Source organism: Aulonocara stuartgranti (assembly GCF_965226115.1).
Source record: "Aulonocara stuartgranti genome assembly, chromosome: 12".
In the NCBI taxonomy this organism is placed as follows: domain Eukaryota; kingdom Metazoa; phylum Chordata; class Actinopteri; order Cichliformes; family Cichlidae; genus Aulonocara; species Aulonocara stuartgranti.
In genome coordinates, this window is record NC_138948.1 from 32,961,597 (window position 1) to 32,986,886 (window position 25,290).

General features: G+C 43.5%; 1 protein-coding gene across 6 annotated transcripts in view; it reads right to left on the minus strand.

Moving 5' to 3' along the window:
* cux2b (cut-like homeobox 2b) overlaps nucleotides 1–25,290 on the minus strand; it is a 98,184-nt gene that overhangs the window by 38,943 nt on the left and 33,951 nt on the right. For 5 of the 6 annotated variants that reach the window (XM_082554451.1, XM_082554450.1, XM_082554452.1 and 2 more), the window contains 2 exons: nucleotides 22,579–22,689; nucleotides 18,835–18,882 (listed from right to left, as the gene is read on the minus strand). In XM_082554451.1, the coding sequence (XP_082410577.1) occupies nucleotides 18,835–18,882; nucleotides 22,579–22,689 (159 nt within the window). Of the gene's footprint in view, nucleotides 1–18,834; nucleotides 18,883–21,053; nucleotides 21,510–22,578; nucleotides 22,690–25,290 lie in introns of those variants that run through there. The other variant, XM_082554455.1, reaches the window with a different exon arrangement.

Consider the following 25,290-nt stretch of genomic DNA (forward strand, 5'->3'; position numbering starts at 1 on the left):
TTTAATCATGGTGACACCCATCTTGGAGCGGTGGTGGCAGCATGGCGGTGGCTGCAGCCATCTCTGGGTGCCCGGTGAGATGAGCAGTCAGAGTACTGACACACATCTCGTCGCCACGTCAATTCCAATCAGCGGTGCCTGTCAGTCAATGCGCCGCGCTCACAAAAGACTGACGCTGCCGCCACTCAGCCACTGCAGAGCTGCCGTCTCAGCCAAATAAATGACCAAAGCTGACCAAACCAATATTCTTCTGAACCACTTATCCGCTCCTCATGTGAATACATGCTGCAACAAAAGCAATGACAAATTCAATGTGAAAATTTGACACCATTCATGGTAGCCTGTAAGCCCAAGGGGAGAGGCTCAACTGTATTGGAATAGTTGAATGATATTTGAATGGTACAATGAATGGAGGCAGAGTAGGACCTTATAAAGTGTACACCAGAAAAAAATCCAATATAGGTTTCAAGACCCTATTAACCTGAGGAGAAGAAGGCAGAAAGGTTTTCATATAGCATTTTACAGCTGCTACTGGATTAGGCTGTGGTTATATACTTTCCGTGTCCGCGAGTCTGCTCAGCTGCACTTGGGTCTCAGTGATGCAAACTTAGCCATCAAACAGGGAGTTCAAGGGTCTGTGCAGATGTTCGAAGGCCAGCCTTTTTTTAAAGACTCATCAATAGAGAATTTACATTAGAATGCACCAACTATGCATCTGATCCAGTTGGCGAACATCGAAGAAGCATAGCAGGAATGACTACTTGGCTGTCGGGGCTTCTACAGTCTGCGTCCACAATGGAGTATCATGTAGGCTTTAGCAGGCAACCCTGTACAGGAAGTCATGCTTTGAGCTATATCCTAACGTCAGCATGCTCACCGTAATGTGAGAGAAACTGTTTGCTGGGGGCTTGTTAACATTGACATACATGTTAGCACTGACCACGTTCACTACCACAGATATTTTATACGGCAGTTAACAAAAAAAAACATGTCTGAATGATGAGATATAATAAGCTTTGCTAGGTTTTAATGCTCAAACTCAGGGACTGAAACTGAAGCCAGAACTACCGCAGTTCCTTGAATACTCCCCCCAAAATTAAGTTACAAGGAACAAATTTAAAGCAGAAAAAAACAAACAAAATAAACAGGTTTATATCCTAGTGCAAAAAATTTGTGTTATGAAGGGTTTTAAAAAAAAAAAAAAACCAATCAATTTAAATTATTCTGAGGCACAGGTGTCAAATTCCAGGCCTCGAGGGCCGGTGTCCTGCAGGTTTTAGATGAGTCCTTGATCCAACACAGCTGATTTAAATGGCTAAATTACCTCCTGAACATATCTTGAAGTTCTCCAGAAGCCTGGTAATAAACTGATCATTCGATTCAGGTGTGTTGACCCAGGGTGTTATCTAAAACCTGCAGGACATCGGCCCTCGAGGCCTGGAGTTCGACACCCCTGTTCTAAGGCTTAAAGTTATGCATTATTTGAGGTGTGGCCACTTTTACATGTGTGCTGACACAGGTGTCTGCGGCTGAAGCTCAGCTCGGCTTTACATCCACTAATTCAATCCACTGCACCTGACCTCTCAACTCTCTCGGTGCCATTTGGAGCATTTTTAATGGAATTATCTGACAAATATTAGAGCCTGCTGTGCAGTTAATTATACAGAGCAGCCCATCCAAGAAATCTGTGCTCCAGTTTTTCTAAATAAATTCTACCATTTTATATATGTAAAGCATATAGCAGCAAATAGCAAGTTGCAAACATTAGTTTTTTCCTATTTTTGTGCCTTTTTTTTGCAAATTTCAGAAAAACTCCCAGAAACACATATGCAAGTGGGTCAGCGCATCTTATTAGTATGGTTTGCTAGTGTTAGCACTCCTCTCACCCAAACAGACTTACTTCTACACCTGCTTGGTTCAAATAACCAAGATGGCGACAGCCAAAATATTAAACTCAAGGCTTTAAAATAAAACCAATGGACAACCTCAGGATGGCTACATTAATCTTTTATATACAATCATATATAAGATTTGCCAAATTAATAATTCAGAATCATGTTAGATATAAAGACACATGTCATCCTTTGAAGACTTAAGGTTTGCATCTAATAGTTGCAAGATACTTCAGTTGGAGCCTAAAGGTGGATACACCAACATCATTTTCTCTACAGCAGCTAACATGGCTAAAACTGCAAATCTACATATACTGTGTAAGAGGAGAGAGACTTCAGGTCAATGCCCCAGTGTAGTATGCTGATAATGACCCAGACAGAGAGAGAGAGAGAGACAGCAAACCTCTACAGATCAAGGTGGGGCTGACGTAATCCTGACGGACGTGGCACGTGTCGCTGCATGAGAGACAGAGAACATGGCACGACATTAAACCGAGATCAAAGGGCCTGCTGTCTCCGCTAGGCAGCAGGTGCCTTCTGGGTACCCCCCCCCCCAGTCATCATCAACAGGCGGTAGAACCACTGTGTTTCCCACCCTCTCAACAAAATTCAAAAGCACCAGCCTCCGTACTAACACCTCAAAGTCACAGCAAAGTCAAAGTCAAGAGCCGACGAGAGACAAACGGAGAAGAGAAAACAAATCTTTTTTGAACGTCTTTGTAGTTCAAAAGACGGGAGTTGTCATTTTCTTTGAGTTTGCTCTTTCAAATGTTTCAAGCACCGAGTGACCTAAACCTTGAGGAAAGTGTGTCTCCTGAAAATGTATCCATCACGGCATGATGGAAGGGAGCGCGGGCGTGCTGAGGGTAAGATGAAGGCACCGGTTGATGTGCTGAGAAGGAGGGCTGCGAAAAGTAGTAATGAGTGCACCTGGACTAGATTTCTGTGCTGGGAGAACTGTTAAGAGGAGAGAAGAGAAGAGAGGAGAAGTGTAGGTAAGGGCTAATTATAACAATAAAGTGCCCCCATTATCCCGGCACTGTACTGCCCTAGTGAACAGAGCTACAACAGATGGGGTGTCACGGGTAACTGTGCCAATGTGAGCCAAAGCCCTGGAGTGGATGGACCCTGGCAGGCCGCTGGTGGAGCAGCTCTAGTTAAGGGGGAGGCACAGCTGCATATCTCGCCCCCCCAGACACATGTTGACAGTGTTTCTCTAGCCCTGCCTACACTAGTCAAGGTGAGACAGCATGACACGAGAGGAGAGGGAGGCAGCGAAAGAGGGAGTGCGAGTGCTCCTCTATGATGGATAGCGCTCTCCAGCCACCTCTCCTCTCTCTCCCTCTTAGAAGGCTGGTGACTTTCCAGTGAGGCAATTATCATTGCGGAATGCATAATAGCCTAATTAATTACAGGTGTCAGCGCTGCCTTTGTTTCAGCATGGAGGAACATCATGCCAAAGCCGCATCCGCTAAAAAGAACAGCGCTGATGAACGAGCCTTGAACCGCGGTTAGAAGAGCGCAGCTGACAGAGGAGCGAACGGTGTGGAGATGGCTTGAAGTCTGCCAAACAATCCGGCGTCTGTTGCAGGCAGAAGACGGATCGGAAACACATGGTGCAGAAATTAGGTCCATTATTTGCTTGATAAATCTGCCGTTGTCAATCGCAAGGGCTCGGAAGAAGATCTCAGGTAGGCCCCGCGTAGGACGGCTCTGCGGTTAATTTGGCTCCAAATAGAGGAAGAACGAGAGCGACGTTGGTGGCGGCACTATCAACAATCAAACGGCCCCCTTCACCCAGCCTTCCCTGACAAACACGCCGTATCATTTGTCCTGTCAGATTTGCCGATCTCATTCATTGTAGTGAAAAAGCCGGAAAGTAGACAATTGCCGGGGAAAAGAAACAGGACCTGCGAAGGAGAGGAGTGAATGATGGGGTGACTAGGAAGGAGAGACAAGCACAGAGATTTGTGCTCCTCTCCGCCACAGCTAAACACAAGCATGCATTTGTGCAGAACTTAATGGAACGTCACATTTAGTGTGCCAGTGTGAGCGTACTGTACAGCCCGTCTGTGTGTCGTTGCGGGGGTCGTGGTGGTAGGCTGATAATCCCTCCACGCCCCCAGGCAGCGAGGGCTCATTGTAGAGTACATTGAGTCTAATAGAAGCAGGCGCTGCAGTTGTATGCAGCTTTTTTCTGCTCCCACTATGAGAGGAGTTTTTACATAATTAATGACTGTTGATGTTTCCTAGGTAGTCGCCTGGCAAATTCACTCCAGACTCGGCTGCCACCATCGTTGGTTCCACAGAGAATGAGCGACAGTAGAACAGACAGCTTACATTACAGGCATAAATAAGGCAATTTTGTACAGTGTCTTCAGACATTACTGTGAGGGGGGTTCAGGGCCAATGATTCGACTTGCTTCAGAGAAACGCTCAGAAAGAGCTTTTCTGTGTCTCCGAGTCTTCCGAGAATTTGCGCTTGATGCGAGTAAAACTACTTCCTTTAGTGTTTTTTTTTTTTTTTTTTCATTCGTTATGCTCTTAGAGAGGCGCAGATGAAGAGGCGCCTTTTCAAAAACACTTGACGGCTCCAGACGGGCGATCATTCACATCTGCATGAATCAGTCTAATCTGAATGTCGCTTTTAATACACGTTAGTCCGGCGTAGGAGTCTGGGTTTGTACGCCGCAGACCTCCAGCAGTCTGGCGAGGCCTCAGGGCCCTTTGCACATCTTGCTGGGAGGCAGTCCACATTTATACTGGAGCATGTTAAATTAAACATTTAAACACGACACCAAGGGAAGGCTATTTTTTACTGCTCCCAGCCCACTACTCATTATTAATTTGTAATAACCTTTAAGGCTTTTTGATGTCATACATATTTTACAGAGAGATATCACTCCCAGCCAGACTGGTGAGGGCCTGTCGATGACAGATCACCGGAGTGCCACTGAAATGTGGCTTCATCTGCTATAATTAGGACCAGGTGGGGGTTGGGTTCCCTGTGTGTTTGTCTATGCACCAACTCACACACAAATGTAATGACAAATGTCAAAGACCAAAAAAGTGTGGAGGGTCAAAAAGAAAGGAAAAAAAAGGCATCTTTCTGGCAGTTACCTGTCCATCACTGTATACCTTTTAGATATTTATGAATGCCAAATGTGAAAGTAGTTAATTTCAGCTACATAAATCACCTGAGTGGCTGAATGCTTGAAAAGGAGGGGGGGCACATTAACACCCCACACTCTATCTCCTTCATATTCCTCCGTTAGAGGGCTGGCCAAGACCCATCTTACTCCCGCTCTGCTGGGAGGCCCTTCGTGCCCGCTGGATGCCAGCCTAAAGCTCATGTACGCTGGTGCCAACATGCCACTAAAAGCTGTAAAACAAACGAGCTCTGTTTGGTTAATGTACACTGATTGACCTCCGCTGCCAGGCATTTGATGTCATGATTGTAATGACCAGCTTTCTGCCTGATCACTTATATACAATGTGACAAGCGTGAGGTGGCGTTTCTATTTGAGTGAATGAGGACTAATCAGAGGAGATGGCTATAGCGGCACAGCTGATGTTTGCAAAAGCAGATCTCGGCGACGATCGACAAAATGACAGCGGTCACATTTTATTAGTTGATATTTCTTAAAAGGTCAGTTAACCAAAAATTATGATTTTTTTTTAGGGATGCACCGATTTTTTAATACTACTCTTCCAAGTAGCAATCTGGCTGCCAGCAGATAGCGACACTGATTCATTTGTTTTGTTATTGGTTGTTCTCCTTTTTTGTGCCATGGAAGTTTGAAAGTCGTTCAGCACGCTATGGACATGACATAAACAGATATTCTGATATCAGTCAACAGATGTTGTTAAAGGCATTAGGTTGCAATATATTAGTAGGTACATTTGTGAGGCATAGCTGAAGAAATGTAGTATTTCATTTAATAAAATTCTGCAGTTTCACACCTTTTTGACAGATAAAATTTCTACTTGACTCTTTAATCTCGTGGAGCATTTGCATTAGTGCTTGACAGTTTGATCGAACTAATGTTAAGTTTTAAACTAAAACTATACAGCATTTCAAAAGAAAGAAGCCAATATCACAGATTTAGAAAGTTTATCTTACTCTAGCGAGCATCTGCCAACCCTGACCTCTCGGATTCATCCACAAACCCGTTGCAGGAGTCCTGACCGCAAGGTTGGAAACCACTGAGCCACAGTTTCAACTGTTTTCTTACCAGTGTTTTTTTTTTTTTTTCATTTTAGCGACTTTTTTTGTCCTCGCCTCAATAAAAAGAATGTGAAATAAAAATAACGAGAGTGAGGTCCTTGGATTATCCTGAGTAATAAGGACATCGCTTCTTTTTTAATATTTCTTCGCTTTGAGGACCACCGACGAAATTCCTTCCTCATCCATTGTATGAAGGGGTGGAAGCAAATCTCACAAACCGACAACTGTGCAAAGCATTTAGATACTAAGAGGAAAGCAAAGATACTTTCAAAAATAATTCCATGAATAGTTTTTATTGATCAAATAACCTCATACAAAGTGCAGCAAACATGAACAAAAGATAAGCTCAACCTTGATGAGCGCCCACCCCCCCACCCATTGCCTTTAAAACAGTACTAGTCTTCCTCGGCACTCTTGCACTGTTTTCCATGGTAGAGGGCACATAGTTTGTTTTTTTTACCCCTAGGCTTCTTGAATAACATGCCACAGTTTTTGTTATGGATTACGGCTTTCTCAGTGTATTCTGTCTCCTCTCCTCACCGGACTCCCCACAACATCCATCAACGTACTTCTTCAGACGTGTTTTCACGCATCAGCTTTGAACGATTTCAGAAAAATCAAGCTGGGAGAAAATACCACAATTTTCCTTTATCACACATAACACACAAGAGGAAGTAGTGCACTTCAGATGGGTTCACGCTACAGAAAACGCTCCAGCCTGGACAGAGCGTGCAGGAGGCAGCACACACGACACCCACTCAAAGGCAGTGAATGCACCAGACTATTAGCTTCACACACACAGGCTGTGAACTAGTGAGCTGGCAGGTTAAACACGGGCTATTGTCCTACGTGACTGAGTCAGAAATTTGCGCTGGTACCTCTGCGAGGTAATGTTTCGAAAACTTCAGAGCCGCACAGCATGTGTGGAAATGACATTAGAACCCGGCCATATTTCTGAGGTCATGTTGAACAATGAGTTTTGATTAGATGTCTCCCTGATGGCGTGCCTAATGGAATATAAAAATCGGAAGTGCCTAGAGCCTTAAGAATAAAACAAAAACATTGTAGATATTTGAAAACCTGTGTAAATAAAAATCACTAAAGTTAATAGACAAAATACTTCCTTTTTTTCTTTTTTACCTGAGTGAACCGACCTATTAAAGAAAGAGCCAGGAAAAATATGCTTTTTGTTACATCATTGTGAGGCAGACGTTCAGGAGTGCCAAATCAATCTTAAGCAGCCTCAGAAACAAGTCTTCAGCGAGCTTTATATATAGGCCCTCACTTTAGTGGTTATCTATTGGATGCTGAGTGTTACATAATCCTCCATATGCTCAGAGTGTAGGACAATACCGTACGGGTTATAAATAAAGAAACCTGACGCACGGCTGCAGCCACTGTGATTTGGGCAAGTTCTCACATGGGATGTCATAGTTCTGCAGTGCTAGCCCCACTGCTATTTCAGGCTCTGCCTCATTAGAACATCCACTGTGAGTGAATATATATATATATATATATATATATATACATACATACACACACACACACATGTACATATATATATATATATATGTATGTGTGTGTGTGTGTGTGTGTGTGTGTGTGTGTGTGTGTGTGTGTGTGTGTGTGTGTGTGTGTGTGTGTGTGTAACTGAATCTACAAAAGATCATTCATTAGGGACAAGAGCGCATAAAGACAACGTTCACCCTTCCAGCAGCCACGTGGCTCAAGCTAAACTCCACGCGTTTGCTACACTTAAGGTAGCTGCATCTGTGCTGCCTGGTCCCACAAGGAGGTCTGCAGACCTCCATGACAGGGGCACACACGCAACCTACCACAATGACTGCAATTACCCCACATCCACTGCTTTCACCAGGGGAGTGTGTGAGCATGTGTGTAAGTGTGAGAGAGGGAAAGCGAGCAACAGGACGTGCAAATATGTATGGAAGTTTGTGTGAGAGGGGGAGGAGAACCATACACAATATTGCATGACCACCTGTACCTGCCTCTGTGATTGTGTGTGTGTGCCTGTGGAGGCCCTCTCACACCACAGCGGCTGGCTAATTTAGTTAGGGAATAGCTGGCTGTCCTTCGGGTGAACGGACAGAGATTGGTCTCAATATGAGATGTAATAAAACAAGCCCATCACTGGATCTCGCCGCACCTTCGGCTGTCCTTCACATGTCTCTCCAGAAGAAGACACACACCCACAAATATATACACATACACACACTGATACACAAACACACACACACACACACATTTGAGTTTGTGAGCCTTTATATATAGTTCAGAAAACAGCAGAACAATTGCTGGTTTTTCCAGTTACTTTGGTTTGTCTGCAATGTGTTTGTCATTTGTTGATCACCACCATCAATAACTACAAGTATAACTAATGCCAACTGACTATCCATGAACATTTTACTTTATTTTTTATTTAACCTTTATTTATACAGGTAGTCCCATTGAGACCCAGTGTCTCATTTGCAAGAGAGCCCAGTTCCAAAAAAACATTTAAAGTACAAAAAAAAGGATCTAAATTCGTCTAATGTACATACATATATCTTCAATCTAAACAAGCTGGTGAATGAAGTGATTATTTACCTCTCGCTGTTCTCGTTCAGGACTGAGATATTATCAGGCAACAAGTGAAAAATCCATTATTTAAGTTGATATTTTGGAAGAACTAAAAATGGCCACTCAATTAACCTATCCCCACAGTTAGGGGGATAGGTTAATTGATTAATCTAAACTGCCCATAGGTGTGAATGCGGGAGTGAATGTGAGCGCGAATGGTTGTCTGTCTTTGTGTGTTAGCCCTGCGACAAACTGATGACCTGTCCAGGGTGTGCTCTGTCCCTTGCCCCATGACAGCTGGGATAGGCTCCAGCGACCCTGAAAAGGATAAGTGGAAGCAAATGGATGGAAGAATGGATGGATGGATGGATGGATGGATGGATGGATGGATGGATGGATGGATGGATGGATGGATGGATGGATAAAAATGGCCAAGCTTTAGAATCCACATGATTCTGACTTTGTCACCCAGACACCAGTTTGACTCATTCAAGCTTTTTTGGTATATTTTGTAACTTTGTAACATAGTGTATTATTTATTTTACTTTTGCTAATTACTGTCTCCCTGTCTTGGAGCAACAGTGACCATATAATTTCCGCTTGGATTAATAAAGGATTCTGATTCTCATGTTGCATTTCCAACATGGTAGGTCATGTGGGGTGCTGCAGTGGTTAAACTAACTAGATCATGCAGTGCCTCACAGCTTGCCGCCCTTGGGGCTTCGTATCCATAAACCAGTCAGTGTACCCACGCTGAGCTTTGTCCACAGCTGGAAGGGCCTACACTGGTTCCACTGGTCTTCTTCCATTGCTCCTTGTATATTTGTTACTGTTTATAGGGGGGACAGATGGCACCAGGATGCATTATGGAGAGCCGGTAGAGGCGCTGAGCATCATTCTCCTAGGAAGCCTTTGTGTCTGGCAATCACATGAATATTTTTCTGATATGTACCGCCTACTAAAACATTGTTAAAGATTATGCATCCTTTCATCCTGGCAATAGTATTCGGTGGATTCTTTCATCAGGATACTGGAAACACTATTCGGGAATAGTTTCAACGTGTCTGTCTTGGTCTCCACATACCCAAGATCTCAATTCGGCTTAACATCTGTGGGAAGAACAGAGGCCCCAACTCCATACGTAACAAGACCTTCTGGAATCTCCAATTACTCACAGGTCCTATTGTCACAGGTTGGCCAATTAAAAGTTTTGTCAAAGGATTAGCCATTTCTTTAATTGTCTTAATCTCATTACAGTATTATAATCTAATGTAATCTATTGATGCACTATTCATGTATCGGATTCAAACTACTGCAGCTATAATTTTGCTGTAATGAAATGTTTACAACTTCTTGGTTATAGCAACCAACTGTAGAAAAACCAGGCCACCCAGGCGGTTCTCCCGTCTCCTTATCTCACCCTGACTGACTAACAGTGCCTCTCTGTTTGGGACTGGAGCACGGGCGAGCGCCTTCATTCCACCTGTGCTCCCGTTTGGCTGCATCTGACTCCTGTTCCTTCCTGCCAGCTGCTGGCGTCCAGAGCCAGACGACCAGCAGCTTTTTCCTCTTTGGCTGTCCCCTTAGCCCCACTCCACAAGAAGAGCTGGAACTCTCCCGCTAAATCCACAGAGACCCAATTACAGGGACTGCAGGAGAAATGACGAGGAGATGCAAAGTTACTCTGCTTTAATTGAGAATGTGTTTAACATTCTCCTCAGGCCACCGTGGCTTACGTCTCTGATGAAACACAGAGCCCTGCAGTGGGACTTTAAAACATATATCTGTTTGTGACAAAGGCAAAGCAGACTCTGATCTGTGGGCTTAAGATATTTTTGGGGGGGTGGGTGTGTGTGTGTGTGTGGGGGGGGGGGGGGGATTTAGGAGGTCGCACTTCCAGTAGAAAATAGGAAAGGAAACGAGGAGGTCTCTTAAAAGTGTTGGCGCTGATTTGTGATCAGGACGCAACACTTTAATGTGGGGCGTACATCAGAAGAGAGTTACTTCACTTGCAGCTGCTGGTTTTAATAGAGACACATGTTAATTAGCATTGTAGCTAATCCCATATTAAAGAGACCCAAACTGTCAGGTCACATTATAAACAATCGGTCCTAATGTTCGTGCATGTGACATTTGGAGCTGCTATCTCTTCTAGCAAAATGTTCCCTAGGTACTAATTGGCCTACTTTACGCTGTCTTTCTTTGAATTGCCACTTTCTTTATCATTTAGGATATTAGCCTTGACAAGCATCATCTCATATACCATAGGCTCACTAAAACTGGAGATGAGGTGCATCTTTTTTTCCTTCTTTTTTTTTTGCAGAGGTACTGCAAAAATGGGAATAAATGTTTTATGCTAGCACGTAATACTGCGAGATCTACCTTCATGGGATATTAAATACAATTTGAAAGAAGAATAAAAAGTTCAAACACTTAGCCAGCAGCAAAGTAAGTGTAACTTTTCACCGCTTGCATTATTTAAGATAGGCTCCATCATTTTATCAATCTATCGATCTCGCACCAGAAAGATGAAAATGGAAAAATAATGAGGCCGATGAATGCTGTGTAAAGAACATCAATGTGCAAAATTTAATTATCTGTGCTGGAAAGAGCAGAGAAAATGTGTCGGCTGTTTTCTAAAACAAAAAGAAAGTGAAAAAAGGAGCAGTTAATATTTTTCCCTCTCTGCATATTTTAATTACCAGATCAATCATAACTTCGTACTGCAGCACTGCAGAGAAAAGAAAATTGCAAGTCTAAATGAAAAACAATAGATTTGCTTTAAAGTCTTCACTCTTTTGAAGTCTAAATTAAAATTTCAGGTACCTTTACAAGAGCCTTCTTCAGAAAGTTATGATATTTAATTAGCGTGTTTAGATTTTGCTGAAATTAAACTTCACAGCCGAGCATCATGTGAAATGAAGACTGGTATTCCCAGGCTTCAGGTGTGGGGGTGGGGATGGTGGGGATGGTGAGGGGGGAGGCCACTGCAGATGAACAGTGGGAATTAAATCACTTCGGCACGTGAGGCCTGTGTATCCTCTGACAGAAGCTCATGTTCTTCTGACTTGTGCTGACACCGGCCTGATCCGGTGCCGGGTCTCTGTGTTCAGTGGAGGGGAGAAACAACTTTACTCCGACTGTGTCTGTGCAGCTCCGATTCTGCGCCTGAAATCAGAGAGTCGTGCCGTAGAATCGACGGAGCAGCTCTCCCGTTCCGCCTTTTTCCTCTTCACACGAGCTTTTCCTGGTTGTGCAAGCACTGATGTTTATTTCTCCTGGCACGTCCTCGCCGGCACTGAGCCACCGATTTCACACATTTTTATTGGCTAATTTGACTGTGCTCTTGCCAGCAGCTGAGAGTGAGCCAGGACTCGGAGAATCTCAGAGACAGTGCTGCTGCTGTGGTTCGTCCTGCTGCTGCTGCTGCTGCTGTCTGACTTAGGGTGCCTGGAGGGAGCAGATGAGGAAACAGAGGCGTTCACCTGCCTCGTAACCAGTAGCTGACCATGTTAAGACCGAGGCGAGCTCAGTCTTAGAAACTGCCTCTTGGATTAGTTACTGTGTGCTGCTGGTGAGTGTCCAGTCAGGGATGTGATTGCCTGTCTGTTAAGGTGACAGGGGTTTAGAGGAGGGGATGTACACCCAGTCAGACATCCAATAGGAGCGCTGCAGCCGGCGCTATGCGTGCGTCCATCCTCAAACATGGCTAACATTTGCACAGCAGCGGCAGTCAGGCGTGATGTCTCTGGGCTCTGAGGTTTGTGCTGTCAGGACGGTAGAAATTAAACCTGGCACTGCAGAGCAGAATGTGCTGAAACTCATCAATTCCACATGGCTAGAGAGCCAAGTGCCTATTTATAACAACCCCCCCAATCTTCTCTTCTTTACCTGGTGTGCATCCCTGACTCTAAACACGCATCCATAATGATGAATACACCCAACTGGGACGCTCCGACAGGGCATCAGTCAGGACAGGAAAACAAACACGCCAACACACACACACACGCCATCAGATCACAGCACAGCAGAGGAGGGATAAGACTGACACTGGGAAGGCTGATGGAAAGGTTGAGGCGTCTCAGCATAAAAACACCCGGCAGAATCACAACAATCAGTCACCACACAGGAAACAAACAAGGGCAGTCAGATATATTAAACTTCTACAAAAGGCCCAATATGGAGCTGAAAGATGGTGCAGCGCTGGGAAACGCTGCCACCCAACTACTGGGTTTGTTTATGTTGTCATTTACTGAATTAATGATATTTCATTTTAAAAAGGTACTGTCTGAGCTTCTGCCAAGCTGACGGATGGTAAATTCTTAAGCTATAAATTTGGCCAGAAAAAAAAAAAAGTGCTCACCTCTGCAGACAGAAAACATACGTAGCAAGCATATTTAAAAAGAAAACACAATCTGTGTTTTCTGTTTGGATCTGTGAGATAATGATTTCTATTTTTGTCCTTCTCGTGGAAGGCTTTTTCTGTTATAGCCCTCAGTTTTATTTTATGAGAACAAACTGGTTTGGTACAAAACTGGCAGTGTTCACCAATTCTATATTTACTTGTAGCTAGCAACAAATCCCGACCTATACGAGTCACCTAGAAAAAGTAATTTGTCCATATCAAGCATTAACCTCCAGTTCTGGGAAATGAAGTGCTTGTCAAAACTGCAGTTCCTCTAGTGGCCACTTGAGGCTATCTTTAAGGAAGCTGCGGCTCTCTTCCACAGCATGTCTTTTATCCTGTTTTCCTTCTCTCACCCCAACCTGCCGCAGCAGATGGCCCCGCCCCTCCCTGAGCCTGGTTCTGCCTGAGGTTTCTTCCTGTTAAAAGGGAGTTTTTCCTTCCCACTGTCACCAAAGTGCTTGCCATAGGGGGTCATATGATTGTTGGGTTTTTCTCTGTATGTATTATTGTAGGGTCTACCTTACAATATAAAGAGGCGACTGTTGTTGTGATTTGGCGCTATATAAATAAAATTGAATTAAATGGAATTGAATAAACTTCCATGTTAAAATGACAATTACAATAAACATTTTTGGTCTTTATAACTAATGTACTTGATAGCAGGTAGATTTTTATTATTTTCATTCATTTAAATCCTTCATAAGCCTTACAATTTTACATTGCACATTAACAGCATGCCCTCTTTGAGTGAAAGGTGAATGCTGACACAGCTGAATGTCTTTTTGTACCAACAAACCACCCAGGAAGTGCATGCTTTTGGGTGAGGGTAATTCTACTTTTATCTGTTTTTTTAGGCTTCAAAAGCCAAAGTTCACAAACCTGTGGGTGGCATCGTCCTGGCTTTATATTAAATTTATCTGTAAATATACCAACTTAAAATTCACTTGCTGATTACAATATTTTCACATTTATTATTCTGTATTTTGTCAGTTGTGCCCACAGTACCTGGCAGAAGTTACACAGGTCACTTTAAAGTTATTCCCAACAAGGATGTTGGTATAGTGCAAAAGGCTGAGCAGGTTAACCAGAGGCCCAGGTTCAAATTCACCCAGAGGCCATTTACTACATGTCTTGCACTGAATACGTTTAGAATGTAAAGTGATGTGTCAACTTAAACTAGACTATCTCTAAGAAATATCAGTATCTTCAGAAAAAGGCTATTTATTCACTGCTCATGTACAGGACTTGGCATTAGACGAAATGAAGTTGCATTGTTACAGCAGGATACAGAGCATTTGATCCAACATCCACATATAAGCTTGTTCATCTCTGATTAATCGTGATCGATAAAAGTAAACTTTAAAGTAATAGAAACTGAAACAGTGAGTGAATCGAGGTGCATTACGTTTGACTCAAAGCAGCTTTTCTGCACTGATGTGGAGAACATGCAAGGCCATTCACCCTCAGGAGATGCAAAGGACGTAGAAGACTCAAGGAAGGTATTATCTAATGTCCAATTACACTCCCACGCCCCCTCACATCCCTCTCCCTCTTGGCTCTCCCTTCTCTCTCCTAACTTCCTTACTCTCACCTTCATTCCCTCTCCTTAGCATGAAAAGGACACAAGCGATAAACTAGGAGCAGAAAGCCGGTGGTTTACATGGCCCCGGAGCCCATTATGTTCCCCACAATAGGCTGGAGGCCGGTGCGTGCTATGAATAGGTAATGGCCTGGAGATCCTGGGCCTGGCCTGCTGCTCAATGAGCCTAAGACAGCCGAGCAGGAGACAGGCATTAGAGATACCTCGTCGGCCCAGTATGGAGCAGCCTGGTCATAGCCGGGGGGGGAAGCATGGGAGGATGGGCGAGTGGGAGTGAGTAGGAGGGTGTCGTAAATGCCCCTTACATAAGGTAGGGCATGAATAATAACACAAAGGGAATATTCAGAGGTACCTGGGAGGCACAGATCTGGTTCACTGGCACAGAAATATGAGCCTATAATGTACAAAGAAATCCACACTAGCTTGCTTTTAAAACTGTACGTAGTCTACTAGCAGCTTTTTATCAGACTGTATGACTCTGCTGCTCACTCATTCCGACACCACCTTCCCAAGTTAGCCATCCACTCATGCAATCTGTACCTAATAACCGCAAGGTTTAGCCCATGATGAAGATCTGTCTTCATTGAGCTGGAAAAGCTGTAGCGTCGCCGAGCATTTTTCCTAACGGCGCAGTCCCTCATCTATGAAAGTGCCATAGAGCCCCTCAGACAATTAGGCAGGGAAAAGCTTTATGACCGTTAGACTCACTCAGCGAGCGGCACTCTCACTGCCAGCACCGCCAGGAGCGCTGGCTCGTGCAGAAAGGTAATTACGGAGCCTCTCATAATGACACAGAGGAAGCTTGCGTCATAACACCCACAGCCTTTTATCATAGCGCTGTAATTAATTATCATCCTTTACTCTTTGATTCATTCCACTATTCATAACATATTCATACATTCAAGAGAAATTATCATTTCCTTCAGGAATTAATCAAAAAGGAGGAAAAACTGGTCGGCTCTCGATGGATGATCAAAGATGGTGGACGTCTACCTCGCCGCGTGGAGTACGGGAGGGCAGCTCAGGGCGAGGCATTATGGGCAAAGGTCTCCACTCAGCTCTTATACTCGTGGACAAATTATCTGCAAGAAGCCTTAAACGAGGATGAAAATACAGTTGCAGAAGCTTTTAACGACAAAAACAAAAAAGCACTAAAGCAGATATGACAATCCAAACAACTGTTTTGTCTTTTTTATTGCACATTTCTGATGCCGCTCTCCAGCATGAAAGGTCATATTACCAGCACAGTCCACCTTTCCAGACAAGACACAGCAGCCATTTTGAGATGTCTTAATTCATTTGAAAAAGACCTCCAAAGTTCACACAGAAAAACAAGCAACCACAACAACAACAATATACATGAAAACATTGTCTTCCCTCACATCATCACTTTTAGCACCTCAGGGGAAGAAATGGCACAGTTAGACTCATAAACAGGTGTCCACCGGCCCCCAGCTCGCACTGCTTTAATAGCTGTTTGATGTTTTTGATGTCTAGTCAGCTCGATCGTACCTTACTGCTTGATAATGAGGGCCAATAATGATTCCTGAGCTTGAGGGGTTAATGGCATGTAACCGGCAGAGCTGCTAATTACACGTTACAAACTATTTATCAGAATCTCCATCTGCGCAAGCACCACAACTCTCATTGTGCACGCTAAATTACTCTACGGATTATCATTGTAAAGCAAGTTTCAGTAATTAGGGACCCATACTGCTGTTTTCTTTTTCCGAGATCGCCGAACGACATCAAGAGGAGAGGAGAGAAAAATAGAATGAGTGCTTAATTTGGGCCTGATATTCAGATTGTCCGGATGTGAGGAGGAATCTGCCTCTCTCCTGCAAACATACCAGGAATCACGGTTCGTCCTGAGGGGAGTTTATACTCTAAAGTGAGAGGGAGGTGTAAATTGCACTGAGAAGCCTGCGAAGTCTCGGTGAGAGTCGGCAAAGTCTGTTTTTCCTGTATGTTCAGATGGCAGCGAGAGCTCTGAGAGAGAGAGCTGTGTGAACAGCGCGGTCCAACGGGCCCGGCTCTCCAGCGATCGGTTATTTGAGAAATAACTGTCATATCCCTCAGCCCCAAAGGTGTGCCTGAGACCATGGAGACGTGTACCATCTCCTCTTCTTCGCCGTAAATTTTTATTAAAATTACCTTCTTAATAAGACAGTGTTCATTATAAAACCAAAAACGCCGGTCTCCCAGGGCCCTGTGGATTAATAAGGACAGCGGTGTATTTTAAGCCGTAAACTCAGCTCCTCACTGTCCTTAATCTCCTTCCTACTTCACAAGGCCAAATTAACACCTCTCCTCAGCTCTGACGGGACCTCATTAGCAAACTTCCAGGGAAAGAAAAGAGGAGAGCAGAACGAAAGGAGAAAAAAAAAAGAGAGAGGAGAAGAAGGAGGGAAGCGACCAATGACAGCCACCAGCTCTGGGATTAACCCTTTCTCCTCCTCCAGCTCTGCGGAAAAACTAGGTCGGCAACGTGTTTCTAATCAGTCGCCTGGTTAGTGATAATTAGAAGGCGAGATTGGACGGGAGAAGAGAGGGAAAGTGGGTGGGGAACATTGAAATGAAAAAAGAAAAGAAAGGGAACCTGTCATGTCGCAAACACTTCAAAGGAGCCGACTTCTCCTTTAGAAGTGGCATGATGAGGGTCCAAATACCAAGAGGCACTCCTCTGGGCCTCCGAACTGCAATGAGGGAGGGGAAGAAAAGGGGGGCAGGGACCCAGTTTTTTTTCCTCCTCGCAAGTATGCATCCTCACACACGCACACGCAGAACACGCCGGGACTTTTCTACTGTTCACCACCTGTACAGTGCACCTGCAGGGGAGCTTCGGTCTATCCCAAACCACACAGCCAAATAAGCACATCCAACTCCAACCTTCCCTTCCACTGTCTCCCCCTGCAGCAGCAGCAGGTCGAGGTCCCACGGCTTACACTGAGGTCGAGCAGACTACCGCTGGGTAAAGTTCACAAGCCTCTGCAAGCTGTTTGACATTACCAATAAGGTCAAAGTGTATCAGAAAAACACCAGAGGATTAGATTATTATGGTGTGCTTAGTTGCCTGCTGCACCCTGCGATCAAAAAATAGCTTTTTTGCTTTGCAAGCTGGCTTACTTATAAATGTGCAGAACACGAGCCTGTGGTAGTTACACAAGAGAGACCAAGAGGTACCCAGAGAGGCCTGCAGCTAACATGAAAAAAAAGAAAAAAAATCATTGCTCATTATCAGCCATCTATTTTATCTACTATGAAACATCTCGAGACTCCCAGTTGTCAGACATCAATGGTGCTTAAATTAATCCTTTGGGTTCCTGTTTGCACAATAAAGATATGGAAGGGTGCTTCTGATATTTGTGGAACTTTACAGTCGGAGTAATTGAATTAGCACAGAAATCAACCACAGGGTGCTGAATGTGATAGCTCCTGCCAGAAAACACGCTTACTTGGGCATAGTCAATTATAAAGCATTAAAAAGAAGCTGCCAATAATCGCTTCCAAGAGATCTGAACAATCCATGCCGAGTGTTCTAATGTTTACCGATGATGAGGCTTTCAGGTTAGCGCTGAGCGGGAGTTTAGAAGGGGGAGAACGAGACTGGAAACATATTTGTGGTATCATTTCCATAAGCCTCTGCTTCGTGGACCATAATGCAGCTCACAAATGTGATTTATGACCTTGGTTTAATGGCTAGAGCAGAGTCTTGGTAGGTATCAGATGACTTTTTCAATATGGCGACGTCAGAGGGGGCACGCTGAATGCACCATCACAACAGGAAATGAGGGCTTGTCTCAGCCAAGAAAATATGAGAAGCCAGATATCTGATCATCTAATGGCAGATAGATGCTACTTCACTTTGACAGAAAAGGCATCAGTCAATAAGCACCAGATGAGCAGTAACATGAAAAGCACGCCATGGATTCCTTGCCCTATCAATCAAGTGTTTCTTTCCAGGAGCACAGTGGTCTGCTTTGGTCAGTGTGCTAAGCAAGAATGTCTCCTTTCAGTAGATTATAATGTTATGCAGACAAAGCCTCAGACATCGTCGATAAAAGCGCTGAATCTGCTAAATCTGCTGCTGAATCAGTGATCCGTAGCATGCAAAAGTCGTGCGACTCACCTGGGCTTGGAAACTCTTGAGAACAGGTGCCACCATCTCCCGGACTTCCTGTGTACAGACAAAAAAATTTGTCTCAGCACTTTGTCGTTTTTGCACACACTCCACCTGTCTACCAGTCCCAGTGCGGCACAAACATAAGAAAGAGCACGTTAATGGATTCTCACCACAGCTTCCCTCACATTGCACGTGTGCTGCCGGTGAGTTACGTCGTAATGGGGTGTGAGTATTAGTGGTTAAACCTGAAGAGTTTGAGTGGGCATGTTTCAAAAGTGGGGCTTTCCACTAGCTAGAGATCCAGACGTGTGCGAGCTCTCGCAGCCTCAGGTAAGGGGATTGTGCTGCCAGTGGTGACAGCCTGATCCTGTCTTAAACGCCTGTATTATACTGACAAGATTACAGCAGCGCACTACAGGCTGAGATAGGCAGGCAGCATAGCAAATAGTTTGAAGGTTAATTTATAAAATATAAAAATATTCCCTTTGAATTCAGCCTACATGTCAATAGTTGATCATTTCAAAGGAAGATGATGAAAAAGGACTAAATCATATCTGTATCTCTCTTAGGTTTTGCTTTTCATGTACTCGGTTCAATCTACCTTAATTGCCATTTTGCTTTACAAAAGCAAGGTGCATCGAGGTCTCAGCACATTTTTAATGTAAAGCAGAAGAACATGAAAATAAGTGATGTCTATATAGCTTCTTAGTAGGTATTAAAAATAGCCCAGAACATAAATAATGACACATGAAATTCTACATGTTGTTAAAATCGTATTGTGATGTATTTAGTGTAATGGTTAGGATAGTTTGACATCTGCCCCTTTTAGTAGAATTTAGTAGCGTCTGAAAGTATGATTAGTCAGGATGTGACAAAAAAATGCTCTCTTTCACTTTTTCTACTCTTGGTCCTGCATGATGTCAATGCGAGGGGATATCCCTGTTGTAGTCACCTGAGCCATACACCTCTGGATGTAAGAATTCAAGCCCCACCCACCTGATGTTCAAACCTCTTGTAGTCAGAAGAAAGTTTTCTTAAAGGGAGGGGAAAAACGGCTCGCTTCAGACAGAAGATAAGACGAGCTCAATAAAGATTATATTTTAACTGTGAATTATGCAAAGCTATTCAGGTCCAAGAACATAAATATGGAACTAGAAAATAATAATAATGGATTGGATTTATATAGCGCTTTTCAAGGCACCCAAAGCGCTTTACAATACCACTATTCATTCACTCTCACATTCACACACTGGTGGAGGCAAGCTACAGTTGTAGCCACAGCTGCCCTGGGGCAGACTGACAGAAGCGAGGCTGCCATATCGCGCCATCGGCCCCTCCGGCCAACACCAGTAGGGTAAAGTGTCTTGCCCAGGGACACAGCGACCATGACAGAGAGCCCAGGGATCGAACCGGCGACCTTCCGGTTACAGATGCGATTCCCAACCCCCTGAGCCACGGTCGGCCTTGTGAGCATAACGGGTCCTGGTTAAATAAGATATTTTTAGTACCCCTAAATAATGACAAGACAAGAACTGATTGTAAACAGAAGAAATATTATAGCTTATGTTCGCTTCAAATGACATTCACATTCCAGTACTTACACTGAAAGATGCATTGCTTGTGTTTAATAGTTTCTCTCCGTGGTGCTAACCACAAAGAGATCTCATATCTGACTACACTGTAGTTAATGCAATGAAATTTCATTAAGGAAAGCTATTCAGGACTGGTTCCAGATTGTCCAGTTCATCAGAATCATATGGCTCCAAGTGCATCACTCCTTTTTACCAGTGCCAACATGTTTCTTTTGACAGCTACATATTGAAAAATAATCAACATTAGCTTTTAATAAGTGGGGCACACCTCAAATACTTATTTCTCCTTTAGTTTCTAAACTCTAACATAATAAAAACTGTTTTGTTGTGGCTCAGCTAAGAAGAATCAATAACAGTATCGGTATCAAGTCTTATCAATATCTATCGCCAGTCCTCATTCTACGGCAGCCCTGAGAGGTCAAATGCATTGCAACTTAAGAAAACGTCAGCATATAGAAAAGCTACCAAAAAAAAACTACACACAAAAAACACAACGGAAAGAGAAAAGATAAAATGCAACTCAAGCGTTTCTGTGGAGACGATAACGTGACAAGCTGCGAAAGTGACAAGCTAACAATAAACGACTAATAGCAAACACGTAGCTACAGTATTACATGAACCATGTGACCTTACCTTTTTCTCCCTCACGGCACTGATTAATCCTTCTTTTAAGCGTATCTCAGCGGCGCAACCCTTTTAGTTTCTGTCACTTCTGCAGCTGTTTTGTCACCTTAATGCCTCCTCCCCCCCAAAAAAACATCTGTTGTGCTTTGACTCTCAGGGCCACCGTATCATTCGCTTTAAAGTCTTAATTAAGGAATCTCATCATTGGCAAACAACAACTTCAACATTTAAATTTGACTTTGGCTTAAGGTAGAATTTTTTTGTTTGTCCCTCAACAAGAAAATCTAAGAATTACAGATGAACTATTAATTAAGAAATAAAATAAAGAGGGGAAAATAGTGCTGGTGGCAAGACAGCAGAAGGAAGGAAGTAGCAAGAGGCTATATGAAAAGATCAATGCAGAGTCAGTGGTCCACACCGCTTCAGCTGAAGACAAACAGTGGATGTAAAGAAACACAAAGCTATGAGATTACATGTGAGATTATGGCTAAGAAGCTAGAAGGGCCTGCTTCATCACTGTAGCAAACTTTAGGGATGCTACTTGTATGTTAGCCTAGCTTTGGAGTAAAATACACAATTTATCTGAGCATCTGTTTAGACTTTTTTTTTTTTTTAGCATGAGCACATTTCACGTTTGTGTACAGCATGTGTGTAAACATATGTTGAGAAATAGCTTGGGTAATGTGTATATGTAATAATATTCTAATTAGCCATGTGCTTGGTTATGGTAATTAGCCATGTGGAGCTTTGTTTTAAGAGACTGCAAAACATGCTATTCTAGTGAAAGCTGTTAGAAGAGAGTTCAGAAAAAGAATGAACTGAAGATACATCAGACTAACGGAGTTCACTTGTTGTTAAAGGAAAGTAGCTGCTTTGATAGCTCAGTGTATATCACAACTTGTGTCTGGTTCTATATTGTAACATACAACCAGAGACAAAGTAGTGAACCCTAACAGGCGGGATGGTGCAGAGGGGGATGCGTCCTAATGAGCATTCATCACATTGTTTAGTCAGAATCCCTTTCCTTAATGGGTTTGGAGAGACACCTGTTCCTGATCCATCTCATAAACCTGGAGATATATCAACATCCACTGCCAACTCTAACACCAAGATAACTTTTTCATAAAGTGGTGCTTTAGCTTTGGAGTTGAAAGCAACCAGCACAGTCGTGCTTACCTTTTTTTGCAAATGAGCCCCCTCAACCCTCATCGCACCAAGCCAGAGGCTAATACTGCAAGGCCTCAGCATTTAAATATTAACTGATCTACTGGAAAGGGGAAGGGAGGAGGCTAACCCTGATTTCTCGCAAGTGCTGCGCACTGTTAACATACAGTATGCTAATGCAGGCTTTACAAGAGAAATAATTCCCTGTTCAAAAAGGTATGTGCGGGGGCTTGAGCAGCTGCAGTGATGCAGACAGTCAGTACCTGCTGAGGTGAAGATGAGCAAAATGGCACATAGTTGAAATAATGTAGGGGGGTCATATGTGTGTATGTGTGAGACAGTGTAAGGGGTGGGGGGGTGCCAGACTCACCTCAGGGACATTTCTCTTGAACTCTCTGCTCAGCTCTACCAGGTGCTTGTGGGAATGTTCACTCTCCTCTTGTCGACCCGCCAGTTCAGACGCTGCAGAGTTTAGCTCCCTCTACAAAACACACAAAAGACAGACAAACGGTGAGACGGGGGGAGAGAGAAACAGAGCGAGACAGAGAGAGAGAGACGGCACTTTAGGGAGCCGGCCAAAGCTCATCCAGTAAAGCTTAAGAGTGTACATAAATAAAAATACACTGCTGAATATTAACAATGTAATCCTTCATGATCTCACAGCAGTAATACTTACAGCTAGCCCTGGCCCATAAATAATTAAGCCAAAATAAATCCAATGCCTACAGTAGCAGAAGGCCTTTTAGATAATCAGTATTTGAAATAATCAATACGCTTGCAACAGCTATAGAGCGCCAGTGAGCGAATGGGGTGAGAGGGTGAGAGAGAGAGCAAGGGAGGGAGGGGGTCACATGTTAAGGCCCAATAATCTGACAAACACCCTTATAAACAAATGGAGCTTCCTTCTGAAATGAGTGGCTGTTTTTTAAGCCCGGCCGAGACCTGATTCAAACACACGAGCGCCTCACATGCTGTAGTAATTACCACAGGTCAGATCTATTTTCAGCCTCTTTTCCATCTCTCTCCCCCATCGCCCGCACCAATCTTTATATTGATCCCGCTCAGATTTTCAATACGCGACAGCAGCCTCCATAGCTTTAAACCACATTACCCTTTTGCTACAACAACGGGCCCCAATTGCTATTCCATTAATGTCACATCGGTTGCTTACATATCTGTAGTCATAGCAAAACGAGAGCTCCGCCCTGCCGACATGTCTGATCCGCTATGCATAGCTGCCTGTGCAGCAGGCCCCTTCATCAGAACCTTGCATTCACCGTGGACTCAGCTGCACCACATGCCATCCGCAAATCCAATATTATTGATCAGTCATCCAATTCCCGGCTCTTTCAGCAAACAGAAAAAAAAGGGAGAAAGCAGATTCGAACTCTGCTTTCCTACACCGAGCAGTGAAACAGACAGCAGTGTATTCCTCTTAGTTTGGACTGTGATTATCAGTAATTGACGAGGCTCTTCTTCTCTTGTAACTGCTGGGTTACAATATAAAAAGTGGAGTAGGGGATTCAATTACCACTACGAATTTATATATGACGGAAATTAAATTGACTGTGTTTTAATTAATCTGCAGTCTTACTTAAAGGCAATTTAATAAATCATAACACGACAAGGAGGAGAGGGAAAAAAGTCAGATAATGGAAGGATGAAGCTTCCAACCAGCCGTGGCCTCGTGGGATGGTGACAGCCTGTCGGTTGGAGAAGCGGTCTGTTAATTGAAGGGCTGCTGGTTCAAGTCCCTGGACTGGCGAGTCAAAAAGGGGCTAAAGTAGGAATGTGCACTGTCTTAAGCGAGATGCTATACACTGAGACTCTAACGCCACAACTTTACCAATTTGTCTACAAGAAAGGTACCTGACTGATGCTATCGCCTCTGCAGTAAAAGTTTGTTGCGACAGCATGCAAGCCTTGAGGACATTTACAACCTTGGCGCTGTATTGGCCAAGGTCCATGCTCCTGAGATGTGACGAGCAGCGTCCAATGTCAAAGCTACAGCTTTAATGCCCATCAATCCACCCCAGGTTCCTCTACAGGAGGTTATATTAAACTTATCCCACTAACTCTTTCTTCTCCAACCGTCTTAGCCTATAAAATGTTCCACAGAAGTCCATTTAAATGTTAGGTATGGCATTATTGTATGTCACAAAACTATAACAGCATTTTATTCTTTCTGACTTCCTGACTCTTTCATTGGCGTTCAGCCTCAATGCAACACACTGAATCTTTAAATTTGTTCAATCAAAACAACACTTTCAGTCATTAAAAGGTTAAAAACCATACAACTAAGGATGTACTGATCCATCACTCCAATATCACTATCAGCCCATTTATCAGCCCAGTTGACATATGCAATGAAAGCAGTGAGAGCCAAGCTGAGGTCTAAAACTTTCAATTTAACTTTTTTGAGTGCCCTAACATGTAAAAAAAATCAGATTTAATTCATGCAGCTTTGTTTATTTTCTATAGATCTTAAACTTGAACTGTCGAACTGTGTCCAGTTGTTGAATTATAGTAATTTTATAACAACACACATGGATAGTCATGTGTAACATGTTTGCAAAGGATTTAATTTCTGACAAAAACTTCACTTTCCAAGAAATCGGTGATCGATCACTGAACACAGAGCGTCATCGCCACAGGCTAAAGACGGAAAAGTCACAAGCATCACTACAAGGGGGCAAATGTTCCTGACTGGCCAGGTTGCACCTCCAGGCATGTGCTGCTGTGCTAAGCTGCAGTTTTCCGCTCATAGCCAAGAGGTTTGCTGGATGAAGATTTTTAGCAAAAAAAGAAGTTAACAAATATTGGAAAGTCTGGTTCTTATCGACTGCATCATTTCTTGGTTGTTTTTGTGGCAGCAGCCAATCTCTGTTAGCGTCTTTGCTCATTTTTCCCCATATGCATCGCATATTGAGATTGATGTTTATCATTTGTGTCACTTTAGCAAAAGCTAAATATAAAAAAAAAGAAAAACATTTTTTAAATGTATTTGCTATCCTGGACATAAAGTAAAAGCACTGGTATAGACAATCGACCAAGTTATTTTAAACATTGGCATTAGCATCAG